Source organism: Hippoglossus stenolepis, chromosome 24, assembly GCF_022539355.2.
Source record: "Hippoglossus stenolepis isolate QCI-W04-F060 chromosome 24, HSTE1.2, whole genome shotgun sequence".
NCBI lineage: Eukaryota > Metazoa > Chordata > Actinopteri > Pleuronectiformes > Pleuronectidae > Hippoglossus > Hippoglossus stenolepis.
The window spans coordinates 3176752-3194773 of NC_061506.1; the positions used below are offsets into that span (position 1 = coordinate 3176752).

At 45.8% G+C, this 18022-nt stretch overlaps 2 protein-coding genes across 5 annotated transcripts; one reads left to right on the top strand and one right to left on the bottom strand.

Annotated features, from left to right (window-relative positions):
• Nucleotides 1-4434: 4434 nt before the first annotated feature.
• Nucleotides 4435-9716, top strand: fam117ba (family with sequence similarity 117 member Ba; the record flags this gene model as incomplete). Its single annotated transcript, XM_047339135.1, has 7 exons — nucleotides 4435-4653; nucleotides 5856-5939; nucleotides 6193-6303; nucleotides 6551-6694; nucleotides 6851-7061; nucleotides 7147-7267; nucleotides 7468-9716. Coding segments are annotated over 7 exons (1116 nt in total), but the record flags the coding sequence as incomplete, so codon positions are not given.
• On the bottom strand, nucleotides 9619-17952 carry ical1 (islet cell autoantigen 1-like). Of its 4 annotated transcripts, none has more exons than XM_047339133.1 (15): nucleotides 17827-17952; nucleotides 16660-16692; nucleotides 16392-16542; nucleotides 15079-15151; nucleotides 14799-14922; nucleotides 14495-14693; nucleotides 14281-14406; nucleotides 14077-14175; nucleotides 13894-13979; nucleotides 13415-13464; nucleotides 13196-13240; nucleotides 12827-13024; nucleotides 12096-12386; nucleotides 11862-11956; nucleotides 9619-11584 (listed from the first exon to the last, which is right to left on the bottom strand). In XM_047339133.1, the coding sequence occupies exons 2-15, from the start codon at nucleotides 16665-16667 to the stop codon at nucleotides 11468-11470; spliced, it is 1662 nt and encodes a 553-aa protein (XP_047195089.1). In that variant the 5' UTR covers nucleotides 16668-16692; nucleotides 17827-17952; the 3' UTR covers nucleotides 9619-11467. The 4 variants fall into 4 exon arrangements, with proteins under 4 accessions (XP_047195089.1, XP_035005854.1, XP_035005853.1 ...); XM_035149963.2 differs by having other exon boundaries at nucleotides 9619-11580; nucleotides 11861-11956; nucleotides 12827-13054; XM_035149962.2 differs by having other exon boundaries at nucleotides 9619-11583; nucleotides 11861-11956; nucleotides 12827-13054.
• Nucleotides 17953-18022: the final 70 nt, after the last annotated feature.

Genomic DNA, 18022 nt, shown 5'->3' on the forward strand with positions numbered 1-18022 from the left:
GGCGGTGGGGGGCGCTGCTGCACCGTCTGCAGGGGTGTCACAGCGCCACCGTGCCGCAGACTGTGCACACAACACCCCGCAGGAAAAAACATGTAGTTGAAAAACATGTAGTTGTGATCGTGCACTGAAGTGAGTCTGAAGGAGTAACGCGTGTTTGTGAAGAATAAATGTGTGTATTCAGTAAAAAACACAAGGTATGGACTATATCCCTTAAATCCATTCATCCATCCATCCATCATATGTCTGCAACATGGATAAATATAGAAGTCTATTAAGGCTAGTGTATTATTAATCATTAATAATTATCTATTAATTATAATTAAAAATGATGAACTGTTCCAGACACTCGAGTAAAAGGAGACAGAGCTTTAGAAAGAAAGACCCAGGGAGACCCAGGGACACCCTGCCTGAGGAAACACCTTCAAGGAAACCAGCCTGAGGCTGGTTTCCTTTAAGTCAAAGCTAAAACTTACTTTTATCAAACTAATTCCCTGAAAGATATTTCTATTATTATCATCATCATCATCATCATCATCATTATTATTATTAGTAGTAGTAGTAGTACCTTTATTTGTATAGCAATTACACACTTACACAGTTACAAAGTGCATCACAGAATAACATTTATATATATTTGTACACTACAACTTTATTGTACCTGAGTATAATGACAGTAAAGATCTTTAAATCTTGAATCTTGAAAAGATAAAATTAAGACAGACGAGTACTAATTAGTAGTAGTACTTATTGTATTTAAATTACTCACATAAACACTGAATATTTATAATTTAAGATTCTTCTGTTGTTGCCATGTTGGCTCCCGCAGAGTCCCTGTAATTCACTAAAGTGGACACAGGAGGGCGACATTTCCTCTCCTCTGCGCCGTCTGCTCCACGCGCCCTAGCAACTGCAGCATCAGCACGAGACACGTCACAGCGTCAAGTTACCATCAGTAACCCGGATGAGACCGGAAATGGACTGATTTACACTTAATAATAAAATAAAAAATACCTGGCGAGAAAAAATACAGGGAAGCAATAGACCCAGAAGTAACATTAGAATAAATACAGTAGTGATAAGATAAAGAAATAGTATGAAACTAGCATTTACAATTATATAATCATATTGTTTCAGGAGCTTTTATTTGTCATGTGCAAGTAAACACAGGGAAAGGGACAAGTTACATAGTTATTGCACTGTGCGTGTATTAGTAAAAATATTATCTTTATAATAAGAAGAATAAAAACAAATGAGAATACTTTGTATGGTGCCACGTTTTACTGTGACTTTAGGATGAATGTAATCATACTTACACAAGATCTCACTGTTTATTAGCTCCGTCGTGATTATTATCAGTGAATCAATCAATGGGAACTCAATTAAACTCTAACCCTCCTCGTTGTGTCTCTACATGGTCCTAGATGCACAGTGTAAACACATGATCTGGACTATAAATCTTTAAACAATAAATGTGGATCATCTGGGGGCCTCGTTTCCAGTGGAATTTGAATCTCTGGGCTTACAGACACTTGGATGACACCACATAAACAGCATGGAGGCATTTTCTGTTTTATTTCTGTTGTTTTACTTCAGTTACTTCAATTGCATTGGAATTGGCTGCAACCAGAGTCCAGAGGTGTGACACTTCACCCCCCACCTCCATCTACACAGTGGTGAGGAGATGATGAGTGGATTCTCAGTTTTGGGTGAACTCTCCCTCTGGAAGGAGCGGGTGTTTTACTCTGAAAGCGCCCAGCAGCAGTGTGCCTGCTCAGCCCTCGTGGCTTCACACTGGTCCTCCTCCCGTCGTGTCAGCCGAGGCCAGCATCACCTTCTCTCCATGTCCGTGTTGTTTCCCTCCGTTACCTTCCTCTCCTTCGCCTCTGCAGCTCCGACGGCTCTTCGTCTTCCTCTCCGCTCGTAGAAGAACCCACGTTTCTTCTGTTTCTCCCGGAGCACCGCGCGCACCGCCGTGCGCCTCGGTCCGTCGCGGCGTTGCGCATCAGCCGGGGAGAGAAAAACATCCATCCACGACGACGAGGAGGAGGAGGAGGAGGAGGCGAGGTGCGAGCACAGCGACGCCCATTTTGACACCTCCTGAGTCGGGGACCACGTCTCGCTGTCCTCACCATGTCCTGCCCGGTTGTGATTCTCTCCAACGAAGGCTCCCCTCGCTTGTAGCCGCCTCTCCTGGTCCCTTCTCGCCCGCCTTGCCCGGCAGCATCTTCGGCAAACACCCACGGGGGCCGGGGGGCTGCTGTGGAGCTCCGCGCTCCCTGGATGAGCAGGTCTCTTTTCTGCAGGTGAGCGCGCTCCTCCTCTCATTTCACACATTTAAACCCAACCTGCATCACTGTGCACGGTGCTCGTGTGTCATGCGAGGTTGTGGGTCCATGCATTGTTGTGATAAAGCTGCTGTTGCATGCTCTGCTATAGTAAACACGTCTGGCCTAGATTCTGCAGCACAGCAGGCTGCTGCTGGGAGATGTGACTCACACGGAGCCATCCTCATTACTCACCAGTGTTATTGTGCAATTCATAACCAGGTTTTATTATAAACAAGTGCAGTTTCATGTGATCTCCTTCCTTTTCATTTATATTCCATTGCATTCAAAAGGCTCTGATTGAATTTGGCAGTCAAATGTGCAAAAGCAAGTGAATAAACAAAAGCTGAAATAATCTATCATCAATATAAATATCTATCATTTAAATTGCCAAGAATTCACTTGTTCCAAATCTCAAATGTGAATATTTTCTGTTTTTCTCTCTCTCTGCTCTAATATCTTAAATGTCACATTATTATTTATTTTAAGTGTAAAGACAGATTTTAGTTTAATCTTAGGTAGATCAATTAGTTAATAATATTATCATGTTGTTGTTATTACCTCCTCACTGTGCTTGTGCAATGCAGAAGCATTATATTGATATATGTTGGACTTTTGTTATATGGCTATTGATGAAAATCATATTGCAATAGTTATTTTGTTGAGTGTTGGTTGGACGTCCTTTTAGGCTTTATTGGGAAACACCAAATCGATGGATGGATGAAAGTGTTTATTTACATCCTGTGTTAACTGATTAGTGTGTGTGTGTGTGTGTGTGTGAGTGTGTGTGTGTGTGAGGGGGAGCCGCCACTTTTACCCCGAGCAGATCAATAAAGTCGGCCTCACAGTGTGAACTCACCTGTTTCACAGTGACACCGAGATACTGCCAAGTAACGTCTCTGCATATCATTACTGTGAATCCATGCAGAGAAATACATCAGCAGGCTGAGCCACAGCCACACACAGCCGCACACAGCCACACACAGCCGCACACAGCGTTACTGTCCGCCTGCAGTGCGGTGTAGCAGACTGCTGATTCGTGGGCACAGTCTGAAACAGGAAAATCAGCCGTCAAAATAAAGAGAGGAGGGGCGTTTAGACTGCTGATCGCCCAAACCCATGTGTACTTACTAACACACACTCACACACACAAGCGCAGTCAATGGAGATCAGTCAGCAGCGTTCCCTAGCAACAGTGATGTGCGCTGGTCAAGGCCCCTGCCAAATTTAGCTCTGCCAGTCGGTGCTGTGTGTTTGTATGTGTGCACACATGCTGCATCTGCAGGATTGTGTTAATAGGACTGGCTGGCTTTTCAGTTCCCATTGAGACAACACCCACAGTGAAAATACATATATTAGAGCTTTCTGTCTCCTGCAAGGGGATTTACATCCATCCATGGAACCTGTAGGTTGTGTGTGCGTGTTTATAATGTTCATTTCTCCTCATTGTTGTTGCATCTCCTGTAACAGCATCATAGAAATGGTGACTATTGATAGATAGATAGATAGATAGATAGATAGATAGATAGATAGATAGATAGATAGATAGATAGATAGATAGATAGATAGATAGATAGGTAGATAGATAGATAGATAGCAGAATTTAATGTCGTGCATTTGTTAGATTCTCATGTTTATTCCTTTCCAATGCGAAGCTGTAATTTGCGATGAGAATGTGCTGACGCTGCCACAGGTGGACCCGAGCACCGAGGCAGAACCTGCTGCTGCAGCAGTGCATCGGGGTCATTTGGTCAGAATCAGGCACCTGCCCTCAGTGATCCCAACCCCACCCCTCCACCCCCGCCATCCCTGTAAGCTGCTCTAATGCCATTAACCCAGGGGGCTGTGTGGGACTTAGACGGGGGCATATCCGCTCTGCCCAGGATGGATTAACATCAATCTGGCAACACACCCACGCATAGACACAAATGCAAATGCACACAAACCTAGACAGAGCAAGACGTCCATGAGCTTATCCCACAGGCCAACTGTGTGTCTGTTGATTTGTTGATGTGTTTACCATGTGCTGACTTGTTTACATCTAAAGACCCAACTCATTAAGACACCTCTCTCTCTCCTCTTCCTCCTCAGACAGCATCAGTGGCCTTAACCCACCACACCTACCTGTGGTCCTCCTCCGTGCCCTGTGGCGTCCCCCCGCCCTCCCTGCCCGAGCTCGCAGCTCCTCATTCTCCTCTCGGTCTCCCGCCACCGAGTCCAGCTGTGGCCCTCGCAGGGCGCGCTCGCTGGCTCTCACCTGACAGGTCCCTGGCCTCAGGACGACAGCCAGGACCAACACGCTCCCTACATGAGGGACAAAGCGACGCAGGTGAGAATTTACATCTTTCAATTTGTATCTGGTTAATATTTAGAAAATTTTACAGCAACCGTTTCTCTTGTTGTTGAGATAAAGCAGCGTCTGCTTCTTTTACCAATGTCTGTGAAAAATGTACTGGTATATAAATAAGGAATGATAGTGGTCCAGGAATAGAGCCCTGAGGCATGCCACGTGTTGATGGTGCTTTGTGAATATGGCAGCTCAGCTTTCTATCAAATATATGTTGTAACTGTAAAAAAAAAGAAAGCTGTGTGAAAATCAATTTTTGTGTTTTGAAATGTTGTCCACCCCCGGTTCAGACAAAGTCGTACTGGACGCTCGCCGGATGTATTGTATGTGTGTTTATGCTGCAGACGATCAATGCACAGAGACAGAGAGAGGTTGCAGACGCTTGCATCATCGCTTCGTTGCCTCTTGACTGTCAATCAGTGACGGACTTTAAACCGAACCCATGTCAAACAGACGTTCACTCTTTATAATGTCGCCTCAGGTCATATCTGCTGTTCTACTTCTAACACTGAAGTTTTACCCTCACACACACCTCTGTTGTAATCGTTCTTAACTGCACTAAAGCTTCTTTACTGCTGCTGTTAAGTACTGTCAACAGTGCCACTGTGATTATAACAGCAGCCTCAGAGCTGCTCCTCTACAGGGCAGTGTTTCCCAAACATTTTAGCTTTAGATGGAGCGATCACAGGTTACGACCCCAGCGTGGACATGACTCATCAGCAGTTTTCATTTTCACGTTCAACGTTTCATTTGAAGGATGCCTTTCCAGATTCAGTGTTTGTGTCTTGAAGCAAGAAAATAGTAGAACTATCTTTTTCACATGTTTAAAGGACATAAATAAATCAAGTTCCAAGCTGAAATTAGATCATTTTCCAGCCCCTGTTAATTATCTTTAGGACCCTTGGGTTTGGAGTCGTTGAAGTCACAGTATGAAGATGTTTTAGGTTGTTAGGACTGGTCCTGTTGTGCGTTTATTAATCCAAGTCTGTTTTTCTTTTGGTTGAGTCTCATGATTTGGCTGTTTAATGCTTGTGTGTTTCACATTTTGTTCTAACCAGTGTGTGTGTGTGTGTGTGTGTGTGTGTGTGTGTGTGTGTGTGTGTGTGTGTGTGTGTGTGTGTGTGTGTGTGTGTGTGTGTGTGTGTGTGTGTGTGTGTGTGTGTGTGTGTGTGTGTGTGTCTCAGACCCCCAGGGCCTGGGCAGATGAGAGGAGGAGGGGCTCTCACAAACGCTCGGCCTCCTGTGGGAGCACCGACCAGCTCAAGGAGGTCAGTGTTTTATTCTGCTCTTTGGGCCAAATAAACAACCAATTGGAGAGAAGCACTCTCCGATGTGTGTGTGTGTTTTTATTTTTTGATACTGTCCTCATTACACTGCAGTTTTCATAGATTTTCTTGGAGGGGGTCGTTAAATAAATAGCGGAGCATTGTGTGTGTGTCTTCACTTATTGCATGGCCATTAATACTGCATGTTTATACTGTGTCTGCATTACAGCGTCTCTCTCTGTCTGAACATCTACAGATTGCCAAATTGCGTCAGCAGCTCCAGCGCAGCAAACGCAGCAGCCGCCATCGGAGGGATAAAGACCGCAAGTCCCCGTTCAATGGCAGCCACACTATCATCCAGTCCCAGGTGTGTGCAGGAGACATTGTGTGCGTGTGTTTATTAAGCAAATGATCCCAAGTTTCTTGCTTCTGTAACGTTGCTCCTACAAGTGCAGCTGTAACTTCTCCTCTGTGGGCTGAGCAGTAAACACAGAAACATGGAGCGTGAGACATCTCCGGCTCACTGCAGCTGGATGAAAGTCAGGTGCTCAGTGCGCCACAGCTGTGAACTGGTGCAGGATCTGTATTAAACCCAGTGTTTATGTGTTCTGCAGTCGCCTATGCCCAAGACCATCCTGATACCCATCCCTATATCCAAGTCATCGGCCCCTCGCTTCCGCAACAGCGTGGAGGGCCTCAACCAGGAGATAGAACGCATCATCATCCGAGACACCCCCGAGAAGGAAGAGACCATCGTTGTGAGTTCCCCTAAGATTTCACTGTTTAGGCTCATTTATAAATGAGGCCTAAGGATTCACACACCATCACTGGTCGGGGATTAAGCCTCAGAGCAACATTGTTATTGTGACCTCATTTGTGTGTGTGTGTGTGTGTGTGTGTGTGTGTGTGTACAGCCACAGGACGTTCCAGATGGGCACCGTGCACCCCCACCTGTCCCCCCGCAGCAGCGCAGCAGCAGCACGCGCAGCATCGACACACAGACACCCTCAGGGGGCGGCCTGAGCGGTAACCATAGCAACTGCAGCAGCCGCCCCGACTCCATCTCGCCCTCCTACCTCACCGTCCTCAACGACACGAGTGGAGGCAGCCCCTACGAGGAGAAAGGTGATGAAGCGCACAGACGTGCACACATCTCAGCGTGTGCACATTGCCCACACTCATGCACGTGATTTTACTTTGCTGTCTGCAGAGCTGGGACCCTACTCGCCGCTGCCGAAGTACGCTGCCTCTCCCAGACCCAACAACAGCTACATGTTCAAGAGGGAACCTCCAGAGGGCTGCGAGAAGGTCAAAGTGTTCGAGGAGTCCATGTGAGTGGGATGACAAATCATGCACTGTTAGATCTCACAGGATGTCAGCAGGCCCCAGACGAAGGGGTCAGACGTGTCTTGCCCTGGGCTTGATGTTTTATTTTAGAATAGTCATTTTGTGTTGTCTCTCTGAGAGTTCATCTGCAGTACATCTTTTCTAATGTAACTCACTTAACCACCATGTACTGTGATGTTTCCAGGCCCAAACTTCTGCAGGACATCCCAACCTTCCTGTGTCCCGACCGCAACAAGGTCAACTTCATCCCCAACAGCGGCTCTGCCTTCTGCCTTGTCAGCATCCTCAAGCCCTTACTCCCCGCCCCGGAGCTCAGCTTTCGCCCCGGGGTGGGCCTGCGAAGCCTGTCCCCGGCCCTCGTGCCTCTGTCCACCCAGCCCTGCCTCCTGGAGGAGCCCGAGAGCTTCTGACCAGGTTCTCAAGTCGCCACAAAACAAGCACCCCCACCCCCTTCCCAACGAAATCAGAAAACATTTGAAATTAGGAAACAACCCTTCTGCTCCAAAAAATGCCTTCAGCATGCCAGCTACGCTCTCTCTGATGTCCTGATCTTGTTGAAAAGTGCTTCCCACTGCCTCTCCTCCTCAGACAACTACGACTCGAGAGCCCTGCAGCGCCGTGCAGGCGTTTGCAGCCAACATTTCATCGCTTTCTTCTACCTTTAGTGCGGGTTATGTTCCTGTTTTTTGGGAGGAAAAGGGTAAAAAAGGACAGACTCTTTTTTTTCATCGTATTATACCATGGCGCCTTTCCACGGACATATCTCTTTTTCTATATGTAGTTATTTCTCTTGATATGAAATATGCCTTCCATTACGAAAAACAAAAAGGCTGCTGGTTTCCTTGGCGACCAAGAGATTGACAACAGAGGCTAATTCTGGTGCTGCCTGATATATCGTAGCAAAACCTGAAGGGTCGTGAAAAGGAGAAGTAAAGAAAACGTGCCTGATTTTTTTAGACCGCTCAGTTTCTCCAAACCAGCTTAGTGTTGCGATCGTGTTCACTCATGATCTTTGCACTACGGTGGCCATAGATACACACAGAAGAACAGGGCCAGTCTTAAAAAATACAAGCGAGGAGGTGCAGAATCCACGCTACCTTTAAACCATCTGTTTTGTACTTGAATCAGCCTGAGACAGAGAGAGGAACTGGTTCAAGCTGATGCCTTTGCTTCACTAACTGGTAGCAGCGAGCTGGGCCCCCCTGCTGGCCGCTGTGTGTATCTATGTGAAACACAGGCCAGGGCTATGATGTGTGCAGCGTGTTCGACCTGTGTCTGCTTCCCAGGCGCCAGCCTTTGCTCGCAGTGTCCTTTTTTTTTTTACTCCAGCACCATCACGACCACCCTCCTTCTGTTCCTCCTCTCTCTCTTCTCTTTTCTTTCCCTCACTGTCACTGTAAAGCTGATTTCCTTCTGTCCTGCTCAAACTGTGTTGTTGTGAAGCATGTCCAGAGGGGCCTGGTCCCGCCGCTGCAGGACAGGCCTCCTCTGGCTCTGCGGGGCCCTGAGCACGGAGAGGTCATGACCCCAAGTGCGACACCGAGCTACACTTGGTGGCTGCAGTGTCGTGACACGGGACCCAGACCTCTCCATGCCTGGGCCCGTCCTCCTGTATATGTCATTACCACTTGACTGTGCCTGCCACAGTGGGGATAGGAATGTACTGGATCTGTAAATATAGAGGCACACTGTGTTTGTATTATCAGCTGACAAAGATATGTATCTGAATGAGTCGATTATTGTACCATATAATACCCCTCACCCCCAAACCTCGCCCCTCCCGTCCCCCTGCTGAGTACTGTGAATTACTACGTCTCATTATTGTGAATGATTATGTATTTATTTATCAGACCGGAGTGTAATTGGGTCTTCAGAGAATTTTAATCAAGAATAGGTCACATCGTCCATCTCAGGTTGTAGTGAATAGGACACGAAAAGAGAAGATGTACTTAACTCCTCAGCGCACACTAACAAGTCTACACGACCGCACCAGAGCGAACCAACAGCTGCTGTGTCTGTAGCCGCACACGGCGGAGATCCTGGATGATGTAAACCTGTAGCAGTAGTCAAGAGGTGTCATTCGTTTCAGCCAGTCGCTTCAAGAAATGGTTGTTTAATGAGGAGTCCTGTTCCAAAATGAGATATCCACTTGCTGAGAAACAATCACACCCACAGCGACACGGTTCAACATGTTTACAAGAAAATCTAAGTAGCTTGAAAGAACAGATTCACAAACGTGGAAATACTGATTGATTTACAACTTTTCTTTTTCTTTTCAAAGTGGATAAGCGGCATTTTGGAATGAGGCTCGACGCAAGAAAACTCAACACTATGATTCTCTGTTTGCTTGTCCAGTTTATTGGAAAACAGAACTGCCAAGTTTTCATCTGTTTAACTCCTCCAGTCAAAATAAAAAGGCATAGTTGAATTAAATGAAGCATCTGTGATTGACTTGAGAAATACATTCATGTGGTTTTTGAAAGTGTGAAAATCAACCGTACAAAGTATAACACACGAGCTGACATCAGTTAAAGCTTGTGTAGAAAAGCAGATACTTCTGTGCAGATTGTATACAAAGAAATCCTTCCCATAATGCACTCTGATCGCACAATCACTCAGGGTTTGACATCTCAACCTCTTTAGTTTTCCACTTTATCAATAACATACATTTTAGGAGGTTAAATAAAAGATAAACATTCATAAATGTTGATTTCCCGACAAACAAATTGAATAATTCTGAATTTCATCCACAACAGGTAAGGACATGTATTTCATGAGGTGGTAACAACTCTCCAGTGTTCATCCTGTTTCAATATATTTCCAAAATCCATCTGTGCAAATACAACACACAGCTCATAATATTAAGTATTTTACAGTGGTTTTGTTTTTTTACAGTGTTACTTTAGTGATATAATCTGAAAATAAATACATTTAGCTGCATCTTAGGTCCTGTTATTTTTAGGTTTGCATTTCAACCCACTTAAAATAATTACATCCCTTAATCCAACGTTAAAACTTCCTTCAAGAGAAACTGAAATAAATGTTGCAACTCGTCACACATTCTTCTTGGCCTTGGACTGTTGTGATTGTGAAATTTAGACGACCGACGGGACAGGAAATGATTTCGTTTCAAGCGTTCAGCCCAACAGAATCAGGGATGAGGGTAAGAAAAGGTCATGAACCGGGGGCCGTCATCACAAACGTCATGAAAAAGACCTTCCAGTATCATGAAGCTGATTAGTAGATTAACAGTATCAGATAAAAAACCGTTTGAATTACTTATTTCATGATATAAAAACATAGTAATGACCAAAAACAACTACTGCGCCAACTCTGGATCCAAATGAAATCAAAAATGCAAGATGGCCGCAGCTTTATCTGGGATATTTTGGCTTAATTTCCTCACAATTGAGCTCATTTCATATTAAACACTCCACTGTAGAGGTTGCATGTAATTCAGATCTAGAATACCTGAACCAAGCCACCTGATAACCAGCATCATGATACTTGAGGGTCACTGTTCTTTTCGTGTGCAAATTCAGTCTAGTGACAGACACAGGGTCCCGTCTTATCTCGTGGTGACAATCATGGTGACAATCATGTGCTCCTACATGTAACTACATTACAGATTAAATAGACTTTTATATCCTGGGTCCCTTGTGATGTGTACACACGGCAAACTGACCCACACCCAAACAACACAAACATGAACGAAAGACGGAGAAGCACACAATGCTGTCCAAAATAAACCTGTAACCCAAACATTCACTCTGCTCCACAGACACTGCAAAAGCTAATAGTGAAAAGTAACACAAACCGCACAAGGTTTGCTGTGTGCACAGGAGTCAGTGGCTCCTTGTGTAGTGCTAACAGTCTTTTCCAGCTGAGGAGGATGTTCAACAACAGCATCTGTCTCCACTGACAGTTTGTTTTCTCCAGTGTCGAAAATCATCCTCCAGTGTAACATCAACAAGAGTATTTGCAGTTGTGTAGTTGCGTAGACTGTTTATCTCCTTGTAACAGAAATGCATGTGTGTTTCACTGTTAGTGTGAGATCATTTACTTGGGTGTTGTCATGAAATCGCAGTAATCCTTGGACGGAAATCATACACTGTAACACACGCACACACACACACACAAACAGACACACACGCACGCACGCACATACAAACAGAGAGAGAGCTTCAGGCATTGAGCAGCTCATCTGCAGAGCGTCCAATGGCGTCTGGGTTGGAAAGAGGGTCCAGGTCTGCGAACAGGTTGAACCAGGCAGACATGTCTTTGGATCCACCTGAAGCTGCGCACGACACACACACACACACACACACACACACACACACACACACACACACACACACACACACACACACACACACACACACACACACACACACACACACACACACACACACACACACAGAGAGAGAGATCATTAGAGGGAAGAAGGGTTTGTTTGTCCTTAACACTGTTTCACAGCAAAGTGAGATGATTGTTCAGGGAAACCTTAGTGATCTTGTGACAAGGTAACCGTCAGGACAACAAGTAGAGACAAGAACACACACTGAGAAGGATCTTACCATCAGCGACTGAACTTGGAGCCAACTGAGCTGATTGGTTCTGATTCGGAGACGCCTGCAGGGGCGGAGCTTTAAACATAGGTGGGGTTGACCAGCCTAATAAGACAAAGCAGGGTTGGAGAAATGATTAAAGACCCTGGTATTCTTTATGCCACAACGCAGCTGTATCACAAAGACTAACCAGTCAGTGTTGTGCAGTGAGCACCTTCCTCCAGCAGAGTGCAGTGTGACTAACCTGTGGCACTCAGACTGTGATCCAGCAGCTGGGAGGGCAGGAAGCCTGCGGGACTGGGCGGACACGCTGCTTGCCCACTGCCTGTTGGTGCCGTCCCTGCAGGAGGGACAGTAGGAGGGTCAAACATCCCGAAAGCATCCTGCCACTCTTTGCTGAACTCATCGCTGGCCCCTGGGCCCGGGCTGAGGAGATCATTGAGGAAAGCCATGTCACCCCTCTCACTGTCCTCCTCATCAGGTCTCAGCCCCATCCCTGCAGGGTAGGACAGACCGCCCGAGAGCAGACTACCACCTTGAGAGGAAAAGGTGGAGAGAGAAGAAGCTTTATAAGATCATACACAGCTGATTCTGGAAAGGCCGAACATGTCAATTTGTTACAAAGCAGCAGACGCAGATGAGAAGGTAAAGTTTGACCTTGAAAAAGAGAAAAGTACAGTGAAGTGACATTTATGTTGAGTAAAGCCTTTTCAAAGCCAACGGGATTAATGATCACTCTCATAATATCCAGAGGAGACTTAGAAGTGCAGCAGATGTTCAAGTGTTCTTCCTGAATGACAAAGGTGAAAGGAAAAGAAAGCCTCTTGCAGCAGTCAGGACGACTGAATCGAGACATCAAGAGCAGGACAGTTAAACTCCAACCAAGCCAAGTCAAAGGGGAAGAGGAGAACCAGTGAGGCAGCTTGAAGTTAGAATTCACAGGTGGAGGAAGCGGTAGACAGGCAGCTGGTTTACCGGAGGCAGGCAGCTCAGAGAGGCTGGACTGGAGGCTTCCAAAGCCCCAGAGTTCACTCTGATCTCCAGCCTGAGGAGGAGGCAGGAGCTGGGGTGGGGCACTTGTTGGGGTCGCGAGCTGTGGTAGTGTTAGACCACCGGCCATTAGCATCAGGTCGTCATCAGGGCGCGCTGGCGTTCCGCTGAGATCATGCACACCTGAAGTGGGTGTGGAGGCATTTTGGTGCACTGAGATCAAAGTATCATAAAGCCAAACGGTATCCGATCCAAAGTCAGCAACAGGAATCGCAATGTACACATTCAAACTATTTACACAAGCTCGTGCATTAACAATGCTGTTTCTATCAAATGTTCTTAACACACACTTACCATAGTCAGTGGTTTGGCTGTCTCCATCATAGCTGTGAGCAGTGTCTGGGAGAGAAGGCACATTAAAAATAAAAGAATAAAACTCTTGATTCATCCAGACCAACGGATCTAAATTAAGTCTAGACATCATAAAACAATAGAGGAAGAAAAAGAAGCAGCTTGCAGGGTTGCGTGCCGTCATAGCCTACAACAATGAAATGTTTGGAGGGCAGTACATACCTATGTCAGAGGCACTTCCTAATGGCTTGTCGTCATCCAAGGATACCAGACTGGGGAATTAGAAAAGGACAAAAAATTTAAAAGTGCCTCATCTCATCAAGCTTTCTATATTTAGAGATACAGTAACCTCTCTTTGATGCTGAGCTGCTGGTAAGAGGCACACGTTTTGATCTTCTAAAGCCCTAAACAATTACATAAGTAACTGCTGTCAGCACACACACAAACACACATGAACCACACACACACACACCCACCCACACACACACACACACACACACCCCCCCCACACACACACACACACAGAATAAACAAGGGCATGCCATTAGCCTCATATTTGAGGAAATAGCAATAGCTGAGGTGATGACACAGACTATATTTGATTTGTTAATAGCTTACACAGGATAAAAGATTTTTCTGATAACGTGAAACAATATTTTCACTTAAAAAGAAACCAACATGTGTGTTAATTGTGTTCTCACTTGTCTGTGTTGCTCTGCAGAGTCTTCTCCTTTTTATCCAACTGTTTCTCCATCTCCGTTATCTGCTCCAGTGGATCCCGCAGGTCCTGTTGGACGACGTATTTAAGAAAAAGCTTCAGCTTCAAGAAGTTCGTCCACCACAGTCACAGAACACCTCAGAGTCACTTCTTTAGTTTGATGTACCTTGAGTGTGGTGAACTGGTATGGTACGTGTCCTTGAAAGGCCTCGTGGATTGCAGACATGGCGTGGGCTGTCTTCTCCCAGAAATGCAGCAGAGTGGTCTGCCATGACAGGACAGCAGGATCAACACAGGCAACCAGCAGCTAAACACATCAACAGGCTTGGTCCACACTTCATCTTTCAACTATTACTATTCATGAACTTACCTGGTAGGTACAGAGGGAGTGGGAGAGCATGTTGCAGCGGCTTGCTCCCAGCATGTCCACCTTCTGACACACATCATTCTTCAGCTTCTCAAACTGGCTCTTCGACCCTCTGACCTGGGCTTGGACCTGACAACAGAAAGACAAAACACAAGATAATACATCACTGACATTGATACACATCAGAAATCTTCAGTTGAAGTGGCCTTCCACCGACCTTGCGGAACTTTTCCAGCTGTTTGTAGGTGTCTGGGTCCAGTTCTTGGGATATGTCTTTCATCCAGAGCAGAGCTCCTCTGTACTCTGTGCGAGATTTCTCCATACGAGTGACAGTCAGCAGCGTGTCTGCGATGGCGCGTCTCCGGAACGTCTCCACTTCCTGGTACAAACGTTGCAGTGGTGGGCAAAGTGCCATCCTTTAAAAAATAAAATAAAATAAGGTTGAGTACTTGAAAGTTTAAGATTATTTGAAATGGATTGCATATCCATTTGTTTAACAGATAATCACTGCTGCTGCTGACCTCTGCTTGGCGGAGGTGCACAGGGCCTTGCTGGTGACATCCATCATGTTGCCCGCCTTGGTCCGATCATGTTCGCCCTGGAAGCGCAGAAACAGGCCGAGCTCGTTCTCCTCCTGAGACAAGCCTGTCGTGCAAGGAAATGTCAAGGATTTTATAAATCACCAAAATCCAAGTGTACGTCCAAGTGTAAAGATCTTTGTTCATAGAATATGAATGAATCTGGGACAGGGAAGATGATTATTATCATCAATAACCATTAGTTATTAGTTGTGTCACTCACGTGTGATCCTGTGCTGGTACCTCTCAATCACCTTCAGCAGCTCTGTGCACGTGGACTGAACCGAACGGAAGAACTGCAGAGACAAACCAAATCAGAATTACACACAAAAAATAATAAAATAAAATAATAAAAGAGGTTCGTCTTGAGACCTGTCAGACTTTGTTATTAAGTGAGAACATAAAGAGGAGGAAGTACGAGAGCAGAGGAAGGAGACGACGTTGAGTTACTGATTAACTCTTGTATCAACACTACCTACTTTCAGCCTGTGTGCATCAGCAGAGGCTAAACACCTGTCTGTGTCACATCTCTGACTGCTCCTACACAACACACCTTCCTTAATGTTTATTAGAGACATGAGCATAACTCGTCAAGCTCATCTTCATGTAGTGGCTCGGTCTGTGTCACAGCAATATGGTGGTCACTACATATATAGGAACCCATCACTACTTTTACTTTTGTCTCTAATTGTGAGGTTCCTTGTCTCATCATCATCACAGGTGAAAATGAAGGATATAAATAAAATATGCAATGCAGTTAACTTCACTTTCAATACGATAAAAATTTGTAATACAAATATTGACTAAATCTAATCTGATGTTTCATCCAAGAAGCCGACAGGTTGCAAAGTAAAAGCTGCTGACATGAAATTTGAAAATGCACTGAGGCAAAGCTGTGGTAAAAGCCAGATTAAAATCAGGACGGCTGTGAAGCTGCCGTCCAGAAACGGCTCCAAATCTAATTTGTCCCGGTGATTTTAGTGCTCGGCTGGGTCACAGAAAGCTTGAGGTCAAGATGACATTGAAGAAGACAGATCTCCTTACAATTTTCTATTCCTCTTTCAATGCTGTCCCGTTTTCTCATTCTGTGTCGGTCTCACAGGGACATGGAATCATGGGACAGTGAGAGCAGGAGGACATAAGAGGCCTGATCTTGTTCCACAGCAAACAAAAGCCTCTCAGTACATCTCAGTGAAACATTATCCCGTCCCCGTCACACTGGACCAAACAGCTAAATGCCAGCCAGGTGTCTGCCTGTCCACTATCATTTGTTGCACCGGCGAGGAAGGACTCGAGAGGCGGAGGGACACGCTGTACCCTGCCGACATCATTTTCACAGCTGTCATGTGGCGAGTGACATCTCACGTCTAATCACACTGGTAAGAAAACGACTCTGCAAACAATGGGCACCTTGTGACAACACACTGAAACTGGCATTCTGAGCTACAAACAGTGGAGCTAAGTGCGCTACTTTCCAAAGTAGCGCAGAGCCGAGTGTTTCTGACAATAACAAACCTAAAACTCCTCCTGTCCTACCTCCAGCTTGGAGTCCAGGTCAGCGTCGGACGCCACCACATACTCGTCCTCCTTCTTGCCCGTGGCTTTGATGAGGACCTGCTTTGTCTTCCAGAACTTCTTCTGCATGCGCGCCATCACCGAGCTGTCGCTCAGCATATCCCCTGCAAACCTGGAACACAGAGCAGCGGTTCAGGGGGCAGCCGTGTTTCTACATGGCCGTGAAGTTCTGCTTGAAACAACAGTCGTTTTATATCATAACAACAGTACCACTGCTGTTAAAACATACCCTTCCATCCTTGGATATTGGCCCTTTTCTGTTCTGAAAGAGAAAAAGAAGAGATATTCAGGCAGATGATTAAATGACCAAGTTCAAGTCTTCATCTGAGGGGCTGCAGACTTGATGCTAATGCATTTGTATTGCACATTATCATACACAGGCCATTTAATATGCTTTACGGACATAAAGGAAGCATTAAGGTTGAGATTACAAGCATAAAAAAGGGTTAATGTCTTTTCAAAAGTATAGACGGTATAAAAAGACTAATTATAAAGCAGATGATTAAATGAAAGTGCAGGACTGGGTGATTAATTGAAGCCACTGGCAAACCGAGCGGTTTAAACTGCTGATGTCCATCGGGAGCTGGTTCCAGGAGTAGGCAGTCGTGGCTAAATGCAATTACACCCGGTTTAATTTGAACTCTAGGCACCACTACATAGTCCTGTCCGGCCTTTATACGTCTTACATTTCAGAAATATAAACTAGTTTAGACACAAAATCTCTCCTCTTAGATGAGCTTGATGCCAAAAAGCAGATGTAGTTGCAGCTCTGAAGTTCAGATTCCCATCCAAGCAATGAATGTAAATTAGAGTGAGTCAAACTATCAATGATTAAGACGCCATTACTTCACCTCTGATGGGTTTTTCCTGTTAGATTTTGCTGAGACGAAACAAACCATCAGCACCAACCGAGAGCTCTGAGCTGACAGCTGTTCCTCCACTTGGTAATAACCGAGCTATAGCCTGTTATCCCGGGTTATCTGCGGCTGGATCACGTAGCTGCAGGCTAAAGAACGGGCTAATCTAATATGGTTCCTGGGGATCTGACGTCCACCTGGAGACATGGGTGGGGGGGGGACTGGGGACAGCTGTCTGTGGAGCAGGTGTCCACTTACAGCAGAAAACACACAAGACAGACAGGAAATACAAAGCGTCGTTTGCCCCAGTTGTGCAAATAGACAGAGACGAGGTGTGGAAATAGAAAAATAAACAGGAAAAAGGAAAACCTGCTGGAAAAAGTAGCTTGTTTGCTAGCAGCAGTTTAGCCGTTAGCTGTCAGTGTCGTGGCCGAACGAGCGAACCCCCCGTCCCCGTTTTTAAACTCATCCACCACGCAGCCGGCTCATTTCGTTTCTTGTGGTTTGATATTTAACGCAAAGCTGCGTTTGAGCTGTACCTTGTGTGCGGTTCAGGCGCAGCTCGGTGACGCTCCTCTCCCGACGGACACCATCATCCTCTGACTCACTGCAACAGGATATGCTAAGTGGCCGCGGCGCCGGCCGGACACACGGGGGCGCTGTTGGGAAGGTCCGCGCCAAAGATCGTCTCGAGTGGCGATGCGTGCACACGTTTAGTAAGTGACTAACTTTTGA